Below are 14,324 nucleotides of genomic sequence, written 5' to 3' on the forward strand. Positions count from 1 at the left end.
CCCCTGGTGAGGGCACCTCCCTCCTGCAGAAGCCCTCTGGGGTGGATCCTTAAGGCTTAGAGTCTCATCTTCCTGTCTGGATCTGGAACTGCTCTGTCTCCTGGCAGATTAATTCTCCAGGCGCCTAATTCTGTTCCAGGGCCCGGACGCCCAGCCCGACCCTCGTCCTCCCAAGGCAGCCTGGGAAGGGGCAGGGGGTCCCCTGTGCCCTCCAGCCCCTCAGGGACCACAGCACAGCTTTCCTCTCTTGGTGTTTATTGGTTCTAAAGGCCAGGCTTTCTCCCAGGGGAGGCTGAAGGGGCTCATATCTTTTGGGCTCCGTGGACAGGGCGGTTCACGTGCTCGGGGGAGGCCAGGTAGGCCTTGAGCTTGGGCCGGGCGCTTAGGCGCGCCACATAGGCCAAGAGCAGGGGGTGGGAGTCCAAGCAGCCAGGGGCCAGGACCTGGTGATTCAGCAATAGGTCCAGCAGGTTGTAGTCGGCGAAGGAGATCTGCAGAGCAGAGGTCAGAAGAGGAGGGGCCGCAGGGAGCCAGGACCCTGGCTGCTCCAGCGAACCTGCCGTGGCTCCCCTCTGGGCCTCAGTGTGCCCTTCTGAGAAATGGATCTACCACGGGCCGGACCCAGCACTCACCTGGTCACCCACCAGGAAGGCCTGGCCCTCCTGGTTCTGGATCAGCAGGGTCTCAAAAGGCTTCAGGTGCCCCGGCAGCTCCTGAAAATACTTGGCCTTGCCCTCCTCCTGTCAAGGGCAGTGATTCAGTGGCAGCCCCCAGCATGCCTGGCCAGGGTGACCTCCCGGGCCCCAGCCCTGAGTGCTTACGTAGCTCCGATAGATGAGCTGGCTGCAGTGCCTACGGATGTCCTCCACGCCATCGTTCACCATGTCCACCAGCGCCGCCTCCCGCTCGTCTTTGCCGTAGAGCCCTGGGTCAGCAGCCAGGCAGTGGGTCAGGTTCAGTGCTCAGGCTGGGGTGCCCAGGCCCCTCGATTGGGAGGGCCCGCTCTGCCCAGCCCTGCTGCTCCCATTTCCAAATGGGGCTCAGTCGGTTAGGTGACCGACTCTTGATTTCAGCTTGGGCTGTGATCTGGGGGTCCTGGGATGGGGCCCTGAATAGGGCTCTGAGCTCAGCGTGGAGTCTGCTTCTCCCTCCTCCTCCCTCTCTGCCCCTCCCACCGCTTGCAAGCACCAGCTTGCTCTAGCTCTCGCACTCTCTCAAATAAATAAATAAAATCTTAAAAAAAAAAAAAAAAGCCCAAGGGGACATGCCCAGCTGAGGACCATGCCCCTTCTCAGTCACATCCTAAGTCCCGTCCTGAGACTCAGGAATTCCCTGCCCAAATGGCCCCAAGCTCCCCCCGCCCCCAGATCCATCCCCGTGCAAGGGCGAACCAAGCCTCTGATGCGCGTGCCCTGGGCTGGAGGGGCAGCTGCGTGTGGAGCCCGGACAGCACTGGGCCGTGGAGACTGGTGTCCCTCTGCAGCGCAGGACGGCACAGGGGCAGGATGAGGTGGCAAGCCATAGTCAGAGGCCTTCGTCCTCCTGCCCTGGGTCCCACAGAAGTCAGGGTAGGCTTGGCCTGGCTGCCACCACGACTTCTCTGTCCCCTTCCCTGATTGCCACATCCTCCTGGGACCCAGAGCTGGTCTAGACCCCCCAAAGTTAGCCAAAAAGGAGGCAGCTACCTCTCTCAGCCATGTTCCTGCCACCATTATAACAAGGCCACAGGCTTGCTCACTGCGAGCATGGGTTTTCTGGATTCAAAAGAGGCCAGAACAGGAAAAAATGGGCAGGAGGCCTACTGTGAAGCCCCTGGACACACCTGCAGGGGCCTCTAGCCTACACCAGCACATATGTGGGAGCTGGCGGCCTCCTCGGAGTTGTCCTCCGGGAAACGGGCACAGTGAACGCATCTGGCACCAGCTGGCTGGCAGAGACCTCCTAACCCAGGCCCTGCCGCTTCTTTTAGGGTCATCTGGCCTGTCCTCCACGCGGGAGGACTTCTGGTTCTCAGGACATCCAAGTGGGACCCATCGGGTACTCTGCAGGACCGGACTGCCCACGACCTCAGAACTCACCAAAGGTGCGGCCCAGGTGTCGCAGGATGGCATTGGACTGGTACAGGGTGAGGTCTCCGTCCTGGAACTTGGGGAGCTGCCCATACAGCTGGGGGGGGGGCGTGGCAAAGGTCAGTAAGAGATGCTGAGCTCAGCTGCCCCCCACCCTAGTCTTGCCCCGCAAAGGCCCAGCACCTGCCCCCTGCCAGGGCGCAGTCACTCACACAGGAGGCCTTGAGCGGGCCCTGCAGCCAGCTCTCCTTGGTCACCACCTCCTCCTTCCAGCTCTGGCCCTGGTCAGCCAGCAGCATGCGCATGGCCTCGCAGCGCCCTGGGGGAGGGGAGAACAGGGTGGTGGGACGTGTGCAGAGACCCCAGCCTCACAGCGCCCTGGGGAGGGGGTCAGGAGTGTGGGGACCGGACAGAAGCTTCAGAGCCTGCTGAAGAGATAAACCACGGAGAAACAGTGGAGAGCGTGGAGAGGGAGACAGGCAGAGACCCCAGGCCACGGTGCCCCAGGACGCGGACAGAGCACAGCCAGCCAGGAGACCGAGAGGATGCGGCCCTGGGAAAGCGGGACCTGGCCCCGCCCCCGCCCTCCCGGCCCCGCCCCACGACCCGAGACGCCTTGTCCAGCCTCCGGCCCCGGCGGGACCCCAGGGAGCCGCCCGGGGGGGGGCGGCCTGACTCCGCCTGTGCCCTTCGCCCTCCTGAAGGAGCAGGGCCCGCACCTCGGGTGGGGAAGTAGACGATGGTGTAGGGCGGCACTAGGAGAGAAAAACAGGGCGTGAAAGAGGACCCCCCCACGGAGCTGCACCGAGAAGGGGGTGGCTCAGCCTGGGTCCCGCCCCCCCCCCCCAGCGTGGTCGAGACCCTACTCACTAGGTCTCGGTGACGTGGAAGAGCAAGCAGGAGGAAGTGGCTGGTGAGCCCAGTGGTCTTATATTTATGGTCTGTTCCACACCCCACCCCCCCTTCTCGCCCCACCCAGGAATGCGCCAGAGTCCCTGAGCAGAGCTTGGCCCTGGGCAAGGCTGGGTGTGGCGGGGGCAGGGCCGGACAGGCTCACCTTCACCTCTGCGCGGTGTACTCTGCCTGAAGGGTACTGACTTCAGCATCACACAGCCACTACCAGCATCCAGGCCACACCCAAACCCACAGAACTGCTCAGGGCCCCCAGAGGGCCGGGTCTGAGTCCCCAGCTAGCTGCTGGGTCCCCAGCACCAGTGCACAGTAGGTGCTCCTTAAATGCTTCTTGCATGAATGAGTGCAATTTCGATAGGCATATCCATTTACACCTCCTCTCTCCGGAATAATAATTATGGCAAACCCTTAGGGGCTGAGGACTGTGTTGAGAACTTTATATAGATCACAACCCGAGGACTTGGTATTGTTCTGATCCTCATTCTACAGAGGAGGAACTGAAGCCCAGAAGGGTTAAGTGACTTGCTCAAGGTCACACAGCTAGGAAACAGGCCTTAAAGCCAGGGCTGGCTAGCTTCAGGGGCCTCACTTTTAACCCTCAGTCTTTCTTCTGCAAAGCCTTGTTATCTCCCAACCATGTTTTGTCTGAGTCTAAATGCTAACGCACTTTTCGAATCCAACCGGACCTGGGGGTATGGGTGGATGGAACAATAGACAGACCGAAATGGGCAGGACCTCCTGGGCCTGAGGGGGCTGTGTTCTTCCAGGCAGAGCCCAGTGCCTGCCTCCCTGCGGGGCCATTGATGGCACCGCCAGCCCACTTCTGGCTGCCCCTTCCTGGGTGGGGGCAGGGGTTGAGGGGTGTCTCAGTGGGGGGGGTGGTCTTCCCCGGGAACTGGAGCCTGACTGAACCAGACACCTCTCAGCCAGTTTTTCCTGTCAGAACCACCAGGAGAGAGGAAGGTATCTTTCCCTGGTGCAGTACCTACCTAAAGCCTGGGGGGAAAACCCAAAACATGCCTAATCAGGAGCATCCCTTAGCCTCATTTGAGCCCACAGCTGCCTGGGGCTGGGAGGGGTGGGGGAGATGGTGCCAGGGCTGGGTTCTATCCCTGACTCACAGCTGGAGGAACATCTGCCGGGCACTTAGCAGCTTACAAAGAGCTTTCATGGAAATGGTCTCATTTCATCTCCACCACATCCTGAGAGGGAGGGAGCCTTGTTCCCATTATACTGATGAGGACACCAAGGTTCACAGAGGTTCATTCACCTGCTCTGGCCTGGAACATTCACGCCCTCCCTTTGCGCACAAGCATCAAAGGCCTGGGAGACCCCTTCCTGCCTAGTGGGCCAGCCTCCTGCCGGCTCACACCCTCCAGCCCTCACACTCAAGCTGTCCCCCAGCTCAGCTCGGCTCTATTCGGTGGTGTTCCAGGGGGCTGCTTTTACCAACAGTCCTCTGGCTCCCCAGGCAACCCTGTGGACTAGCTCCATGGCCTAGCTCCATGGCCACCCTGGGGCCTCCACCGCTGGGGTCCAAAAGCACAGTTTTCCCAGCCCAGCGGGCCAGGAACCTCCCTGTGCCCATCCCCGCACCTCCAGTCCACGTGTATATCAGCACCTGTCTTCGGCAGTTTTTAAAAATATAAACAAACCACTTTGTTGCTACTTAGATTTCACCCTTATAAAGTGGACGTTCGGTGGTTTTAGTATATACAGTGTTGTGCAACCATCACCACTAAGTAGTCCCAGCACATTTACATCACTCCCCAAAAAACACCCTGTACCCATGGGCAGTCACTCCTCATGCCCCTCCTCCCATCCCCACTAATCTAGTGTGTTGCTATGGATTTGCCTATGCTGGGTATTTCACATAACTGGAATCATACACTCTGTAGCCTTTTGGATCTGGCTGCTTTCACTTTGCAGAATGTTTTTGGGCTCATGTATGTCATAGTGTGTAACAGTGCATCATTCCTGGAGCACCTGGGTGGCTCAGTTGGTTAAGTGTCTGCCTTTGGCTCAGGTCATGGTCTCAGGGTCCTGGGATCGAGCCCTGCGTTGGGCTCTCTGCTCAGTGGGGAGTCTGCTTCTCTTTCTCTCAAATAAATAAAAATCTTTAAAAAAAAAAAATAGTGCATTGGGGTGACTGGCTGGCTCAGATGGTTAAGCGTCTGCCTTCGGCTCAGGTCATGATCCCGGGGTCCTGGGATCTAGACCCACATCAGGCTCCTGGCTCAGTGGGGAGCCTGCTTGCCCCTCTCCCTCTGCCTCTCCCCCTGCTCACGCTCTCTCTCTGTGTATCTCTGTGTCTCAAATGAATAAATAAAACTCTTAAAGTAAGATTTTTTAAAGATTTTTATTTATTTATTGAGAGAGAGAGAGAATGGTAGAGAGAGAGCATGAGAGGGAGGAAGGTCAGAGGGAGATGCAGACTCCCCACTAAGCAGGGAGCCCGATGCGGGGACTCGATCCCGGGACTCCAGGATCATGACCTGAGTCGAAGGCAGTCGCTTAACCAACTGAGCCACCCAGGCGCCCTAAATAAAAATCTTCAAAAAAAATTGTGCATCATTCCTGTCTACGGCTGGGTAATATCGCGTGACATGGGCATACACATTTTGTCTACCCATTCCTTCAATGATGGACATTTGGGTTGTTTCACTTTGGGGCTTTTATGAATCAGGCTACTATGAACATTTGTGTGCAAATTTTTGCAGGAATTTATGCTTTCAATTCCCTTGGGTACAAACCCAGGGGTGGACTTGCTAGATCACATGGTAGCTCATTTTGAGGAACTGCCAAAACTCTTTCCCAAAGTGGCTGTACCATTTTGTAAACCCAACAGCAGCCTGCGAAGGCCCCAACTTCTCCACGTCTTTTCCAACACTGCTACTGTCTTTTTCACTTTCGTTATCCTGGTGAGTGTGAAAGAGTATCTCTACATGGTTCTGTGTGCCAAGCCTGGGGTGACTTGTGGGGAACAGGGTGGAGAAGGAGCCATCTTCTTTGCCATCAGGAGAATCACAGCTCAGGGGTGACTGGCTGGCTCAGTCGGTGGAGCATGCGACTCTTGATCTCAGGGTTGTGAGTTCAAGGTCCAAGTTGGGCATGGAGCCTACTTAAATAATATTTTTTTTTTTTATAAAAAGAAGAATCACAGCTCAGAGTGGAAGAGATAGACACAAGTTTCATTCACACATTTATTAGTATGTACCAGGCTGTGAGTGGGCTAGGCATCATGGCAAACACCAGAATAGGTAAAATACGGTCTCCATTCTAATCGATTCTTTCAATGAAGAATATAAAGCCTTCATCAGCAGTCCATCCACCCAGCCATCTATCTACCTCCAATCATCTCTCTGTCTATCTATATACCCATCTATCCAATCCTCCACCCATCCAACAACCAAATGTTTGACCAGCAGTCCATCAGAACATCTACCTATTTATCTCTCCATCCATCCAGCTACCCATTTACCCACCCAGTCATGCTCCACCTGACTATCCATCCATCTACCAACTATTTAACCACTAGCCTATCAAATCATCTGCCCAACCTTCCATCCAGTCAGCTGCCTATCTATCCATCCATCCACCCATCCATCCACCCATCCATCCATGTCCGTCAACCACTGATCCACATGGACATGCTAGGTACTGGAGCTGGAGCTCCAGCTTGGCTAAGTTGGACTGGGCAAGTCAAGGGCATCAAAATGAATACCCTGGTATGTTGTTAATTGAACACAAGTGAGGAAGGATTTCCAAGCCAGGCTTTCTCCACCTAGATACAAAGGCTTCGCTTCTTGATGGAAGACACTTTTATCCACTATACTCTGACCAGTTAATGCCCCCACTACTTTGGCTTATACTTTGGGGCACACATTTCTCCCACTTCCCACCTTCTCAGATGGTCATTTGGACATAGGATCATTCGTCACACGTGGCATCCACCATTTTTTGAGCCCTTCCTATGTGCCAGGAAACTGCTAGGTCTTTTACTTAATTTTCACAAAGGTACCAGGAGGCCTAGGTCAACGGCCATTTTCCAGCTCAGGAAACTGGGGCTCAGAGAGGTGAAATACCTTGCTGAGGGCCACATAGTAAGCACACAGGGAAATCCCAGCCTGTAGGCCTTCTATAAGATCTTGCAGAAAATGCTAGAATTCCTGCATCTGAAGGATGTTTGCAATGCTGCCTGGGATGTAGTACCCTTCTGGCCTCCAGGAGGAGGCGAGACCCTGAGGGCAGACAGGAAGGTTGCAGGCTGGGGAAGGCTGAAGCTTCAAGTGGTCAACTTGAGCGGTCACAAGGAGCCCTTCCCACCCTTGACCACTTGGCCGGTGTCCGCTCACTTCTGAATCCTGACCCTTACTCAGATCCTCAGCCATGCTCAGGGCTGGGGGCTGCTCCCTCTGCCTGCTGGCCATCCTTCCCTTCAGGTGGTCACTCCCACCATTTCTCTGGTCTTGGCTCCCACGCCACATTCTCAGACCCCGTCACAGCAAGGTCTCATTCTCTTCCCTCTCAATAGCCTGTTCTCCTCCATAGTCATTCTGAGCTTGCTGAATGTGCATCCCCCACTGGCTGGAAGGTTCCAGGAGGCAGGGACTGGTTCCCAACACCCGGGAAGGCACATAGTAGGTACTCCATGATGCTTGTTGAAGATACAGCCCCTCTGAAATTTTCTCTGGCCTCTCGCCACCCATACCCTCTCCAGGGGCTACTGACTTCTGCCTCCCTCCTGAGGGCCTCTACCTAACATACTCTGCTGGATGCCAGTGCCTGGAACATTCCACATTCACAGTTGATCCCTGCCGGGGTCCCAGCGCTCATCCAAGGCTGAGCACAGGTTAAACCTCAGTGGGCAATGCCTAAAAGGCCGCCCCATCCTCTCTTCTCCTCCATGAAGCCCCCCTGTTGTCTGGGCCAGTGCTCCCAAGCACCTGGAGACTGTCTGTGGCCCTTTCCTGAGTTTGATGTGCCTGGTACCAGGACCCTCAGGACAGACCCGGTCTGTATAGCCCCTGAGGCTCAGTCCCAGCTGGCCTCAGATGTTTGCAAAAGGAATACATGAATGGGTGGCCGCTCGCGTGGCTGAGCAGGGCCAGAGCCACCAGCTCGGGTGGCAGGTGTCTGGTGGGATCTGTTTCCCTCAGACAAAGGCTGGTGCGGGGAGCAGGTGAATAAATCATGAGGGGCCTGGAGCAGAGCTGGGGCAGGACAACTGACCTCATTGTGGGAGGTGAAGACCAGGCAGCTGGGCAGGAAGAGGGCTGGGGGCATAACAAAGGGGCACAAGAGGCCAGTGGGGGCTGCCGGGCCCAGCCCCACATCTTGCCCTGAGGAGCAAGAGGTTGCAGGTCAGCAGAAGGTAGGTGGGAGGTGCTGGCAGAAGGTGGGGGGGTTCAGAGCTGCCCGGGGGCTCTGGGTGGGGAGAAGGGGGCATGTCTGGGGGCAGGCTCCAGTTGGGGGGGGCTGCCTTTTCAGAACCCAGGGGTCATCCTGGGAGGGGGGATGGTGGGGAGAACAGGAAGAGCAAGGGTGGACAGACAGAAAGACGGACAGACCAATGTGAGAGAGATTCTCATGCCACAGAGGGAGGGAAGGACAGAGATGGGCATGAGTGGTCAGAGAGACCCACAGAGACAGCTGGACAGATGTCAGCAGGGTGCAGGGAGTGGCATGAGACTGCAGATGGGATGGACGCAGAGCTGAGGGCTGAGGGGGCAGAGGGAGTGGCGAGCAAGACAGAACAGCAGGGCAGTGAGCATGGGGGTTGTGAGACCAGGCGGCTGGGGGTCTGCAAGGGCGGCCCAGGGTCGGGGCGGGGCGGGGGGGGGGGCCAGGGCTCAGGCGGTGGCCAGCGGGGGGCTGGAGGCTGGTGGATTGGGGGAGGGGTTGTGTAAGCAGCTTGGGGAGCTAGGAAAGCTACAGGATTTGGGGGTCCTGGGCCTGTGGAGAGAGGAACAGAGAAAAGAGTAGCAGGGACCCTGTGGGACCCCACCCACAGCTGCCCACTAAGCCACCCTCCCACAGGAACGGGGCGACCAGAGTGGGAGCAGGAGGCCCCAAGCCCCCGTCTCCATGGCCCTTCCCCAGGGCCAGGCAGATGGCAGTCTCCCTGCGGGGGACCCCGGCCCCTCTGAGGGCACTCCAGGGCCCAGCCAGGCTCCTGCCAGCCCAGCAGCCACCAGGAGGCGGGCACTCTTCAGGGAGCTGGAGGCCCAGGTGCAGGCGGCCTACGGGCAGGTAAAGGGCACAGGGGTGTGGGGCATCTGAGGGCACCATAAGGGAACAGCGGGGACCCCACACTCTAACGGGGGCCCCGTAGGACAGATCCAGGGCAGAGCTCAGGGAGGAGACCCGGGACGTGCATTTTGATGGAGGGCTCAGTGGGTCTGTCAGCTGCCCAGGAGGCTGGTGTCTCTGCCCACTTCTGCCCTCACTTGAGCCCTGCATCCAGCCCACAGCTCCCAGAGTTGGCCCCCTTCCACTCTTCACCTGAGTACAAGGGCCAGGGGGCTGGTCCAGGCAGGAGTGCTGAGGGCAGCCAGGGTGGGCAGGTGCTCCAAGGTGAGAGCAAGGGTCCTGGCAGAGAGGGGCAGGAACCCCTGGACTGGGCCAAGACTGCCTCCTCTCGGGATGGGGAGTAGGGGGAGGGTGTGCTGAGTCCATACGGAGGGCTGGTGCTCCACCCCTCCCCGGCACACCGGGCACCTGATGTCCTCCCCCCAGGTCCAGGCCCTGCTTCTGAAGACATTAAATCTCTACTGATTGGGGGAGATTATGGGTAGGGGTTGGGGGAGAAAGCGCTGGAGAGGGGGTATCTGGAAGACCCTCAGGAGCGAGCACAGAGAGGCTGTGCCTTCCAGGGGGCCTTGGGTCCTGAGTGGCCCCCCTCATCAGCAGAGATGCTCAGAGATAATCCTGGATTAGGACCCAAGCCCCTGTGCCCAGGGCTCCCCGCCTGCCCACCCGCTCCCAATCTTCCCCACAAAACCCTAGGAAAATCCCCTGCAATGCTCCCAGACTCTCACTGGGAGCAGCTGGGGGCTGGCAGGAGCCCACAGCATCCGCTGAGGCCCAGGCCTGGGCTGCCCCCAGGACTCCAGGCCTGGCATGGTTCAGGAGCCCATGGGAAACTGTGCCAAGCGGCCTCGACACCGGGGCCCGAAGGTAGGACGGCTGAGGGGAAGAAGCCAAGGCCAGGAGACCGGGCTGTAGCCTGGAAGGGTCAGGTGGGGCGGGCAGAGCCCCGTGTGAGGGCTGGGCTGGGGTTAGACATAGAGCACGGCCGGGGGCTTAGAGGGGCTGGTTCCCACTGCCCTAGACCAATCCAGATTTCCCCGGGGAAGGCCCCGGCCTCTAGCCCCTCCCAAGGACCACGGGGCCTTCCCTGCCAAGCTCATCAGGGCCCCCAGCTGCCCATCTAGCTGCCTGTGCCGGCTGCCCCTGCCCTCTGCTAGTCAGAGATGGGACGTGCAGAGCTTGAGCTCAAGGTCCCATTCCGCCACCGGCTTTCTGAGTGACCTTGGCCCAGTCCCTTCCTTTTCAGGGGGCCTCGGTTGGCCCAACTGAACAATAAGGGGATGGACACTTCCAGCCTAGAGTGTTGATGGGTGAGAGCCCTCACTGTCCTGGGCCAGGATCCAAAGACGGGAGAGGCTGGTAAATGAGGGCGGAGGGGCCGCTACCCCAGCTCATAGCTGGCTTTGCTGCAGGACCACTGGCAGTGGCCCAGCTCCCCCCCAGGGGGCTCCCGCCACAGCCGTGGCCCCGGCCCCGGCCCTGAGGAGCAGGGGGGCCCAGGGCCGGGCATCCAGGGCTACTCGGTGCTCAACAGCCTGGTGGGGCCCGCCTGCATCTTCCTGCGGCCCAGCATCGCCGCCACCCAACTCGTATGTACAACCGCCCCTGCCTTCGCCTCCTCTCTGCCTCTCCTTGAGTAGCGGGGAGAGGATGGAGTGGGGTCTTCAGAGCAAAGGCACACTGATCCAGGGGGTGGGGCAAAGAAAAGTGGAGACACAGAAACAAGCTCAAACAGGGGGAAGACCCAGGAAAGAGAGAGGAGAGGACAGAGAGAGACCCGGAGTACCTCAGAGACAGCCACCAAGGGGGTGGGCAGGGAGGCTGCAGGGCCTCCAGGAGAGGCAGAGAGAGAGAACAAGAGACATACAATGACACTGAGGTCCCCGGGGCCAAGTCTGAGGTTCTGCCCGACCCCAGATCCACTTCTGGCAAATGGAGCTCTGGGCCCTACAAGAGGGTGGGGGCGGGAGATGGGCCCTGGGAAAGATCTGGGCAGGGGGCAGGGAAGGGGGGGGGCCCAAGACACCCAGGCCAGTCAGCAGAAATGGGTAGGAGCAGGTCTGAGCAATGTCAGACAGACACAGGCCCTGCCCGTCCCATTGGGGGTATTGAGTGGGGGGCCCCAAAGAACCAGAGGAAGGGGTGCAGGTGCCTGGGTGGTCCGGGGAATTCTTCACCTCTCTGTGCCCCCCAGGACCGGGAGCTGCGGCCAGAGGAGATCGAAGGTAAAGGGTTTTTGAAAAGGCTAGAGCCTCCAGAGGGGTGGGCACTGGATGGGGCCTCAGCTAGTCTCCAGGAGGGACTAGGGGCAAGGAGGAGGCTGCGGGAGATCGAGGAGATGGGGACCAGACTGAACGGGGAGGGCTTGACAGAGCCCCCAGGTGCCAGTTCCCAGATCTCATCTGCCAGGCGGGTCAAGGGCCACTTTCATATTTGTTCATTCAGCAAACACCTCCTGGGTGCCTACCGTGTGCCTAGCCCTGTGCCGGGAGCACTGGGGAAGGGAGCAAACTGGACAGATGTGGCCCATGTCCTCCGGGGACAGATGTCCATAAGTCAACTATGAGTATAAATGGTGCTAAGTGCTCTCAAGGAAATGAACAAATGGGCTGGAGGGGACCCAATGTAGAGGGAAGACTTTCTTGAGTAGGTGACATAAGGACCAGAAGAGGATAGAGTGTTCCAGAACGTGAGCCCCATGAGGTTAGGGATTGTTTCCTTTCCCTCCCCTCCCTCCCTCCCTTCCTGCCATATTTCCAGTACCTAGAGCACAGCTTGGCCCATAGTAGGCGCTCCTTAAATATTTGTTGAAAGAATGAATTAAAGAAATAGCATGTGCCAAGATGCTCAAGTGGCAGAGAAACTGATGTTTACAAGGAGGAAGTGATTAGACCAAGAGAAGAAGGGTGTGCTGGTCCAGGCTGGGGTCCAGGGGGACGTGTGGGAGGAGCTGACCCCACCCTGCCCGGCAGAGCTGCAGGTGGCCTTCCAGGAGTTTGACCGAGACCGGGACGGCTACATCGGCTACCGGGAGCTGGGCGCCTGCATGCGTACGCTGGGCTACATGCCCACTGAGATGGAGCTCATTGAGATCTCACAGCAAATCAGTATGTGCCTCAGACCTGCCCCACCCCCAGTCCTCCAGAGCCCATGGCCACGGCTCAAGCAGCTGGGCCGCGCGGGGAAAGGCAGATACCCACACAGGTTGGCCCCCAGAGCCCAGGACCCTGTTCATTCTCAAGGCACTTTCTCTGCCTCTGAAGAATCTCACCATCCCCTACGAGGTGGGCAGGGCAAGGACCATTATCCCCATTTTTGAGATGAGGGAACTGAGGCTCTGGAAGCTTAAGTGACTTGGCTAAGGTCATAGAGCCAGGTCATGGGAGCCAGGACTTTAACCCAACCAAAGTCTTCAGGAAAATTAAGAGAAACCACCAGAAAACACAGATGATCCAGCCTGGGCCCCCGCAAGAGGGAAGGGCCCACTTAGTGGGGCAGGGGAGAGAGCCAGACGCCAGGAGAGGCGGGCAGGGGGAGCCAGGGCTGGGCAGGGGTCCCTGATTGCTGAGATCTCTGACGGCATGGCCCCCCAGGTGGTGGAAAGGTGGACTTTGAAGACTTTGTGGAGCTGATGGGCCCCAAGCTGCTGGCAGAGACGGCAGACATGATCGGCGTCAGGGAGCTACGGGACGCCTTTCGGGAGGTACGGCCACTGGCGCTGGAGGGCAGGCGGGGGGCCGCGGGTCTGCTGTGAGTGAGGCTGGAGTGAATGAATGATTCGATCGGGGACTCAACACCACGACCAACGCTACCACAGTTTGACACCAACGGGGACGGCTGCATCAGCTTGGCTGAGCTGCGCGCAGCCCTCAAGGCCCTGCTGGGGGAGCGCCTCAGCCAGCGGGAGGTGGACGAGATCCTCCATGACATTGACCTCAACGGGGACGGCCTGGTGGACTTTGAAGGTACCACCCGCCGCCCTCCGCCTTCAGTGCCACACGCCCTGGGAGGTTTTTAACTGGCAAGGAAAGGATAAAAGGAGCGTTGTCACTGCGTGCCAGACCCCGGGCTGAGCACTCTATGTCCTCTCCCCGTAAGCAGGACAAGAAAGTCAATTCTTAGGAAAGTGTGAATGCTTAGCAAAAGATGTGGATGGAGCCGAGACGTGAAGCCAGGAGAGCTGACCAGAACCCAGTTCTTGCTCTGTGCTGGGTTCCCACAGGGCGAAAACAAGGGTTAAATAATAATAGGAAGCCAAGGAAAATCAGTATGTAGAAATTCTCCAAAGCAGGCCCCAAAGTTGTTCCTGAGCTTCCTGGCAGCCAAAGCAAAAAGGGAAATAGGTTTAGTTGCAAGGGTTTTGTTTTTTTGTTTCTTGTTTTCCCCATAAAACAAAGCCCCTCTTCTTAGCCCAAAGGCCTATTCCCTACCAGATTCAGAAGACTCCCTTGCAGGCCCCGCCCTGGACCGCACTCCCTCCCAGCTCAAGGCCAGTATGTTGGTCTCACAGCGATTGGGCTCCAGAGAGCAGACCTGCAACCTTGGCTTTGTCCTGGCAGAGTTTGTGCGAATGATGTCTCGCTGAGCCTGCACAGAAGCTGGAGACAGCAGACAGGACTTGGGACCACAGCCAGGAAGCCCCCTGCCTCCAAATGACCCTCCCCCTCTCCTTCCTACCCTGCCTGTGTGTAACACCCCGGCCTGCCCTCACCCCCGCTGCTTCACCAAGCCCCCATGCCCATCCCTGTCTCTCTAAGAATAAAGTATCTTGGGGCCTGGAGAGATGGCTTTTACCTCTCACTTTTGTACCCTTGAGGACCCAATCTTTGGCCCCCCAAAATTAAGTCCTGGGCTGTAAGACCCCTCGACTGTGAACTCCAGGTGAGCAGGGGCCTTTTCTGGATCCTGGGCCCATCCCAGGATCCTTGCCTCTTACCCAGAACAAGTGTCAGGAAACGCCACCTGCTTTTCCCAGAGGTGGGATGCACTCGGCCCCTCATCCTTTAAAAAAGGCTCCTGCCAGGCCCAGGG

At 58.2% G+C, this 14,324-nt stretch overlaps 2 protein-coding genes across 4 annotated transcripts; one reads left to right on the forward strand and one right to left on the reverse strand.

The window, feature by feature from the left end:
• Positions 1-245: 245 nt before the first annotated feature.
• LOC112829547 (glutathione S-transferase P-like) lies at positions 246-3,181 on the reverse strand. Of its 3 annotated transcripts, none has more exons than XM_025879213.2 (7): positions 3,127-3,181; positions 2,789-2,824; positions 2,282-2,388; positions 2,079-2,166; positions 822-925; positions 633-740; positions 246-491 (listed from the first exon to the last, which is right to left on the reverse strand). In XM_025879213.2, the coding sequence occupies exons 1-7, from the start codon at positions 3,173-3,175 to the stop codon at positions 303-305; spliced, it is 681 nt and encodes a 226-aa protein (XP_025734998.1). In that variant the 5' UTR covers positions 3,176-3,181; the 3' UTR covers positions 246-302. The 3 variants fall into 3 exon arrangements, with proteins under 3 accessions (XP_025734998.1, XP_073739399.1, XP_073739400.1); XM_073883298.1 differs by lacking the exon at positions 3,127-3,181 and adding an exon at positions 2,940-3,095; XM_073883299.1 differs by lacking the exons at positions 2,789-2,824; positions 3,127-3,181 and adding an exon at positions 2,940-3,093.
• A 6,922-nt stretch (positions 3,182-10,103) lies between these two features.
• CABP2 (calcium binding protein 2) lies at positions 10,104-13,878 on the forward strand. Its single transcript, XM_025879334.1, has 7 exons — positions 10,104-10,160; positions 10,706-10,882; positions 11,488-11,518; positions 12,266-12,400; positions 12,887-12,996; positions 13,111-13,258; positions 13,853-13,878. Exons 1-7 carry the CDS (start codon positions 10,104-10,106, stop codon positions 13,876-13,878), a joined length of 684 nt encoding a protein of 227 aa, XP_025735119.1.
• The last annotated feature ends 446 nt before the right edge of the window (positions 13,879-14,324 follow it).

The sequence above is a fragment of the Callorhinus ursinus genome, unplaced genomic scaffold, assembly GCF_003265705.2.
Source record: "Callorhinus ursinus isolate GAN/ISIS: 27379988/994484 unplaced genomic scaffold, GSC_fseal_2.0 scaffold51, whole genome shotgun sequence".
Taxonomy (NCBI): domain Eukaryota; kingdom Metazoa; phylum Chordata; class Mammalia; order Carnivora; family Otariidae; genus Callorhinus; species Callorhinus ursinus.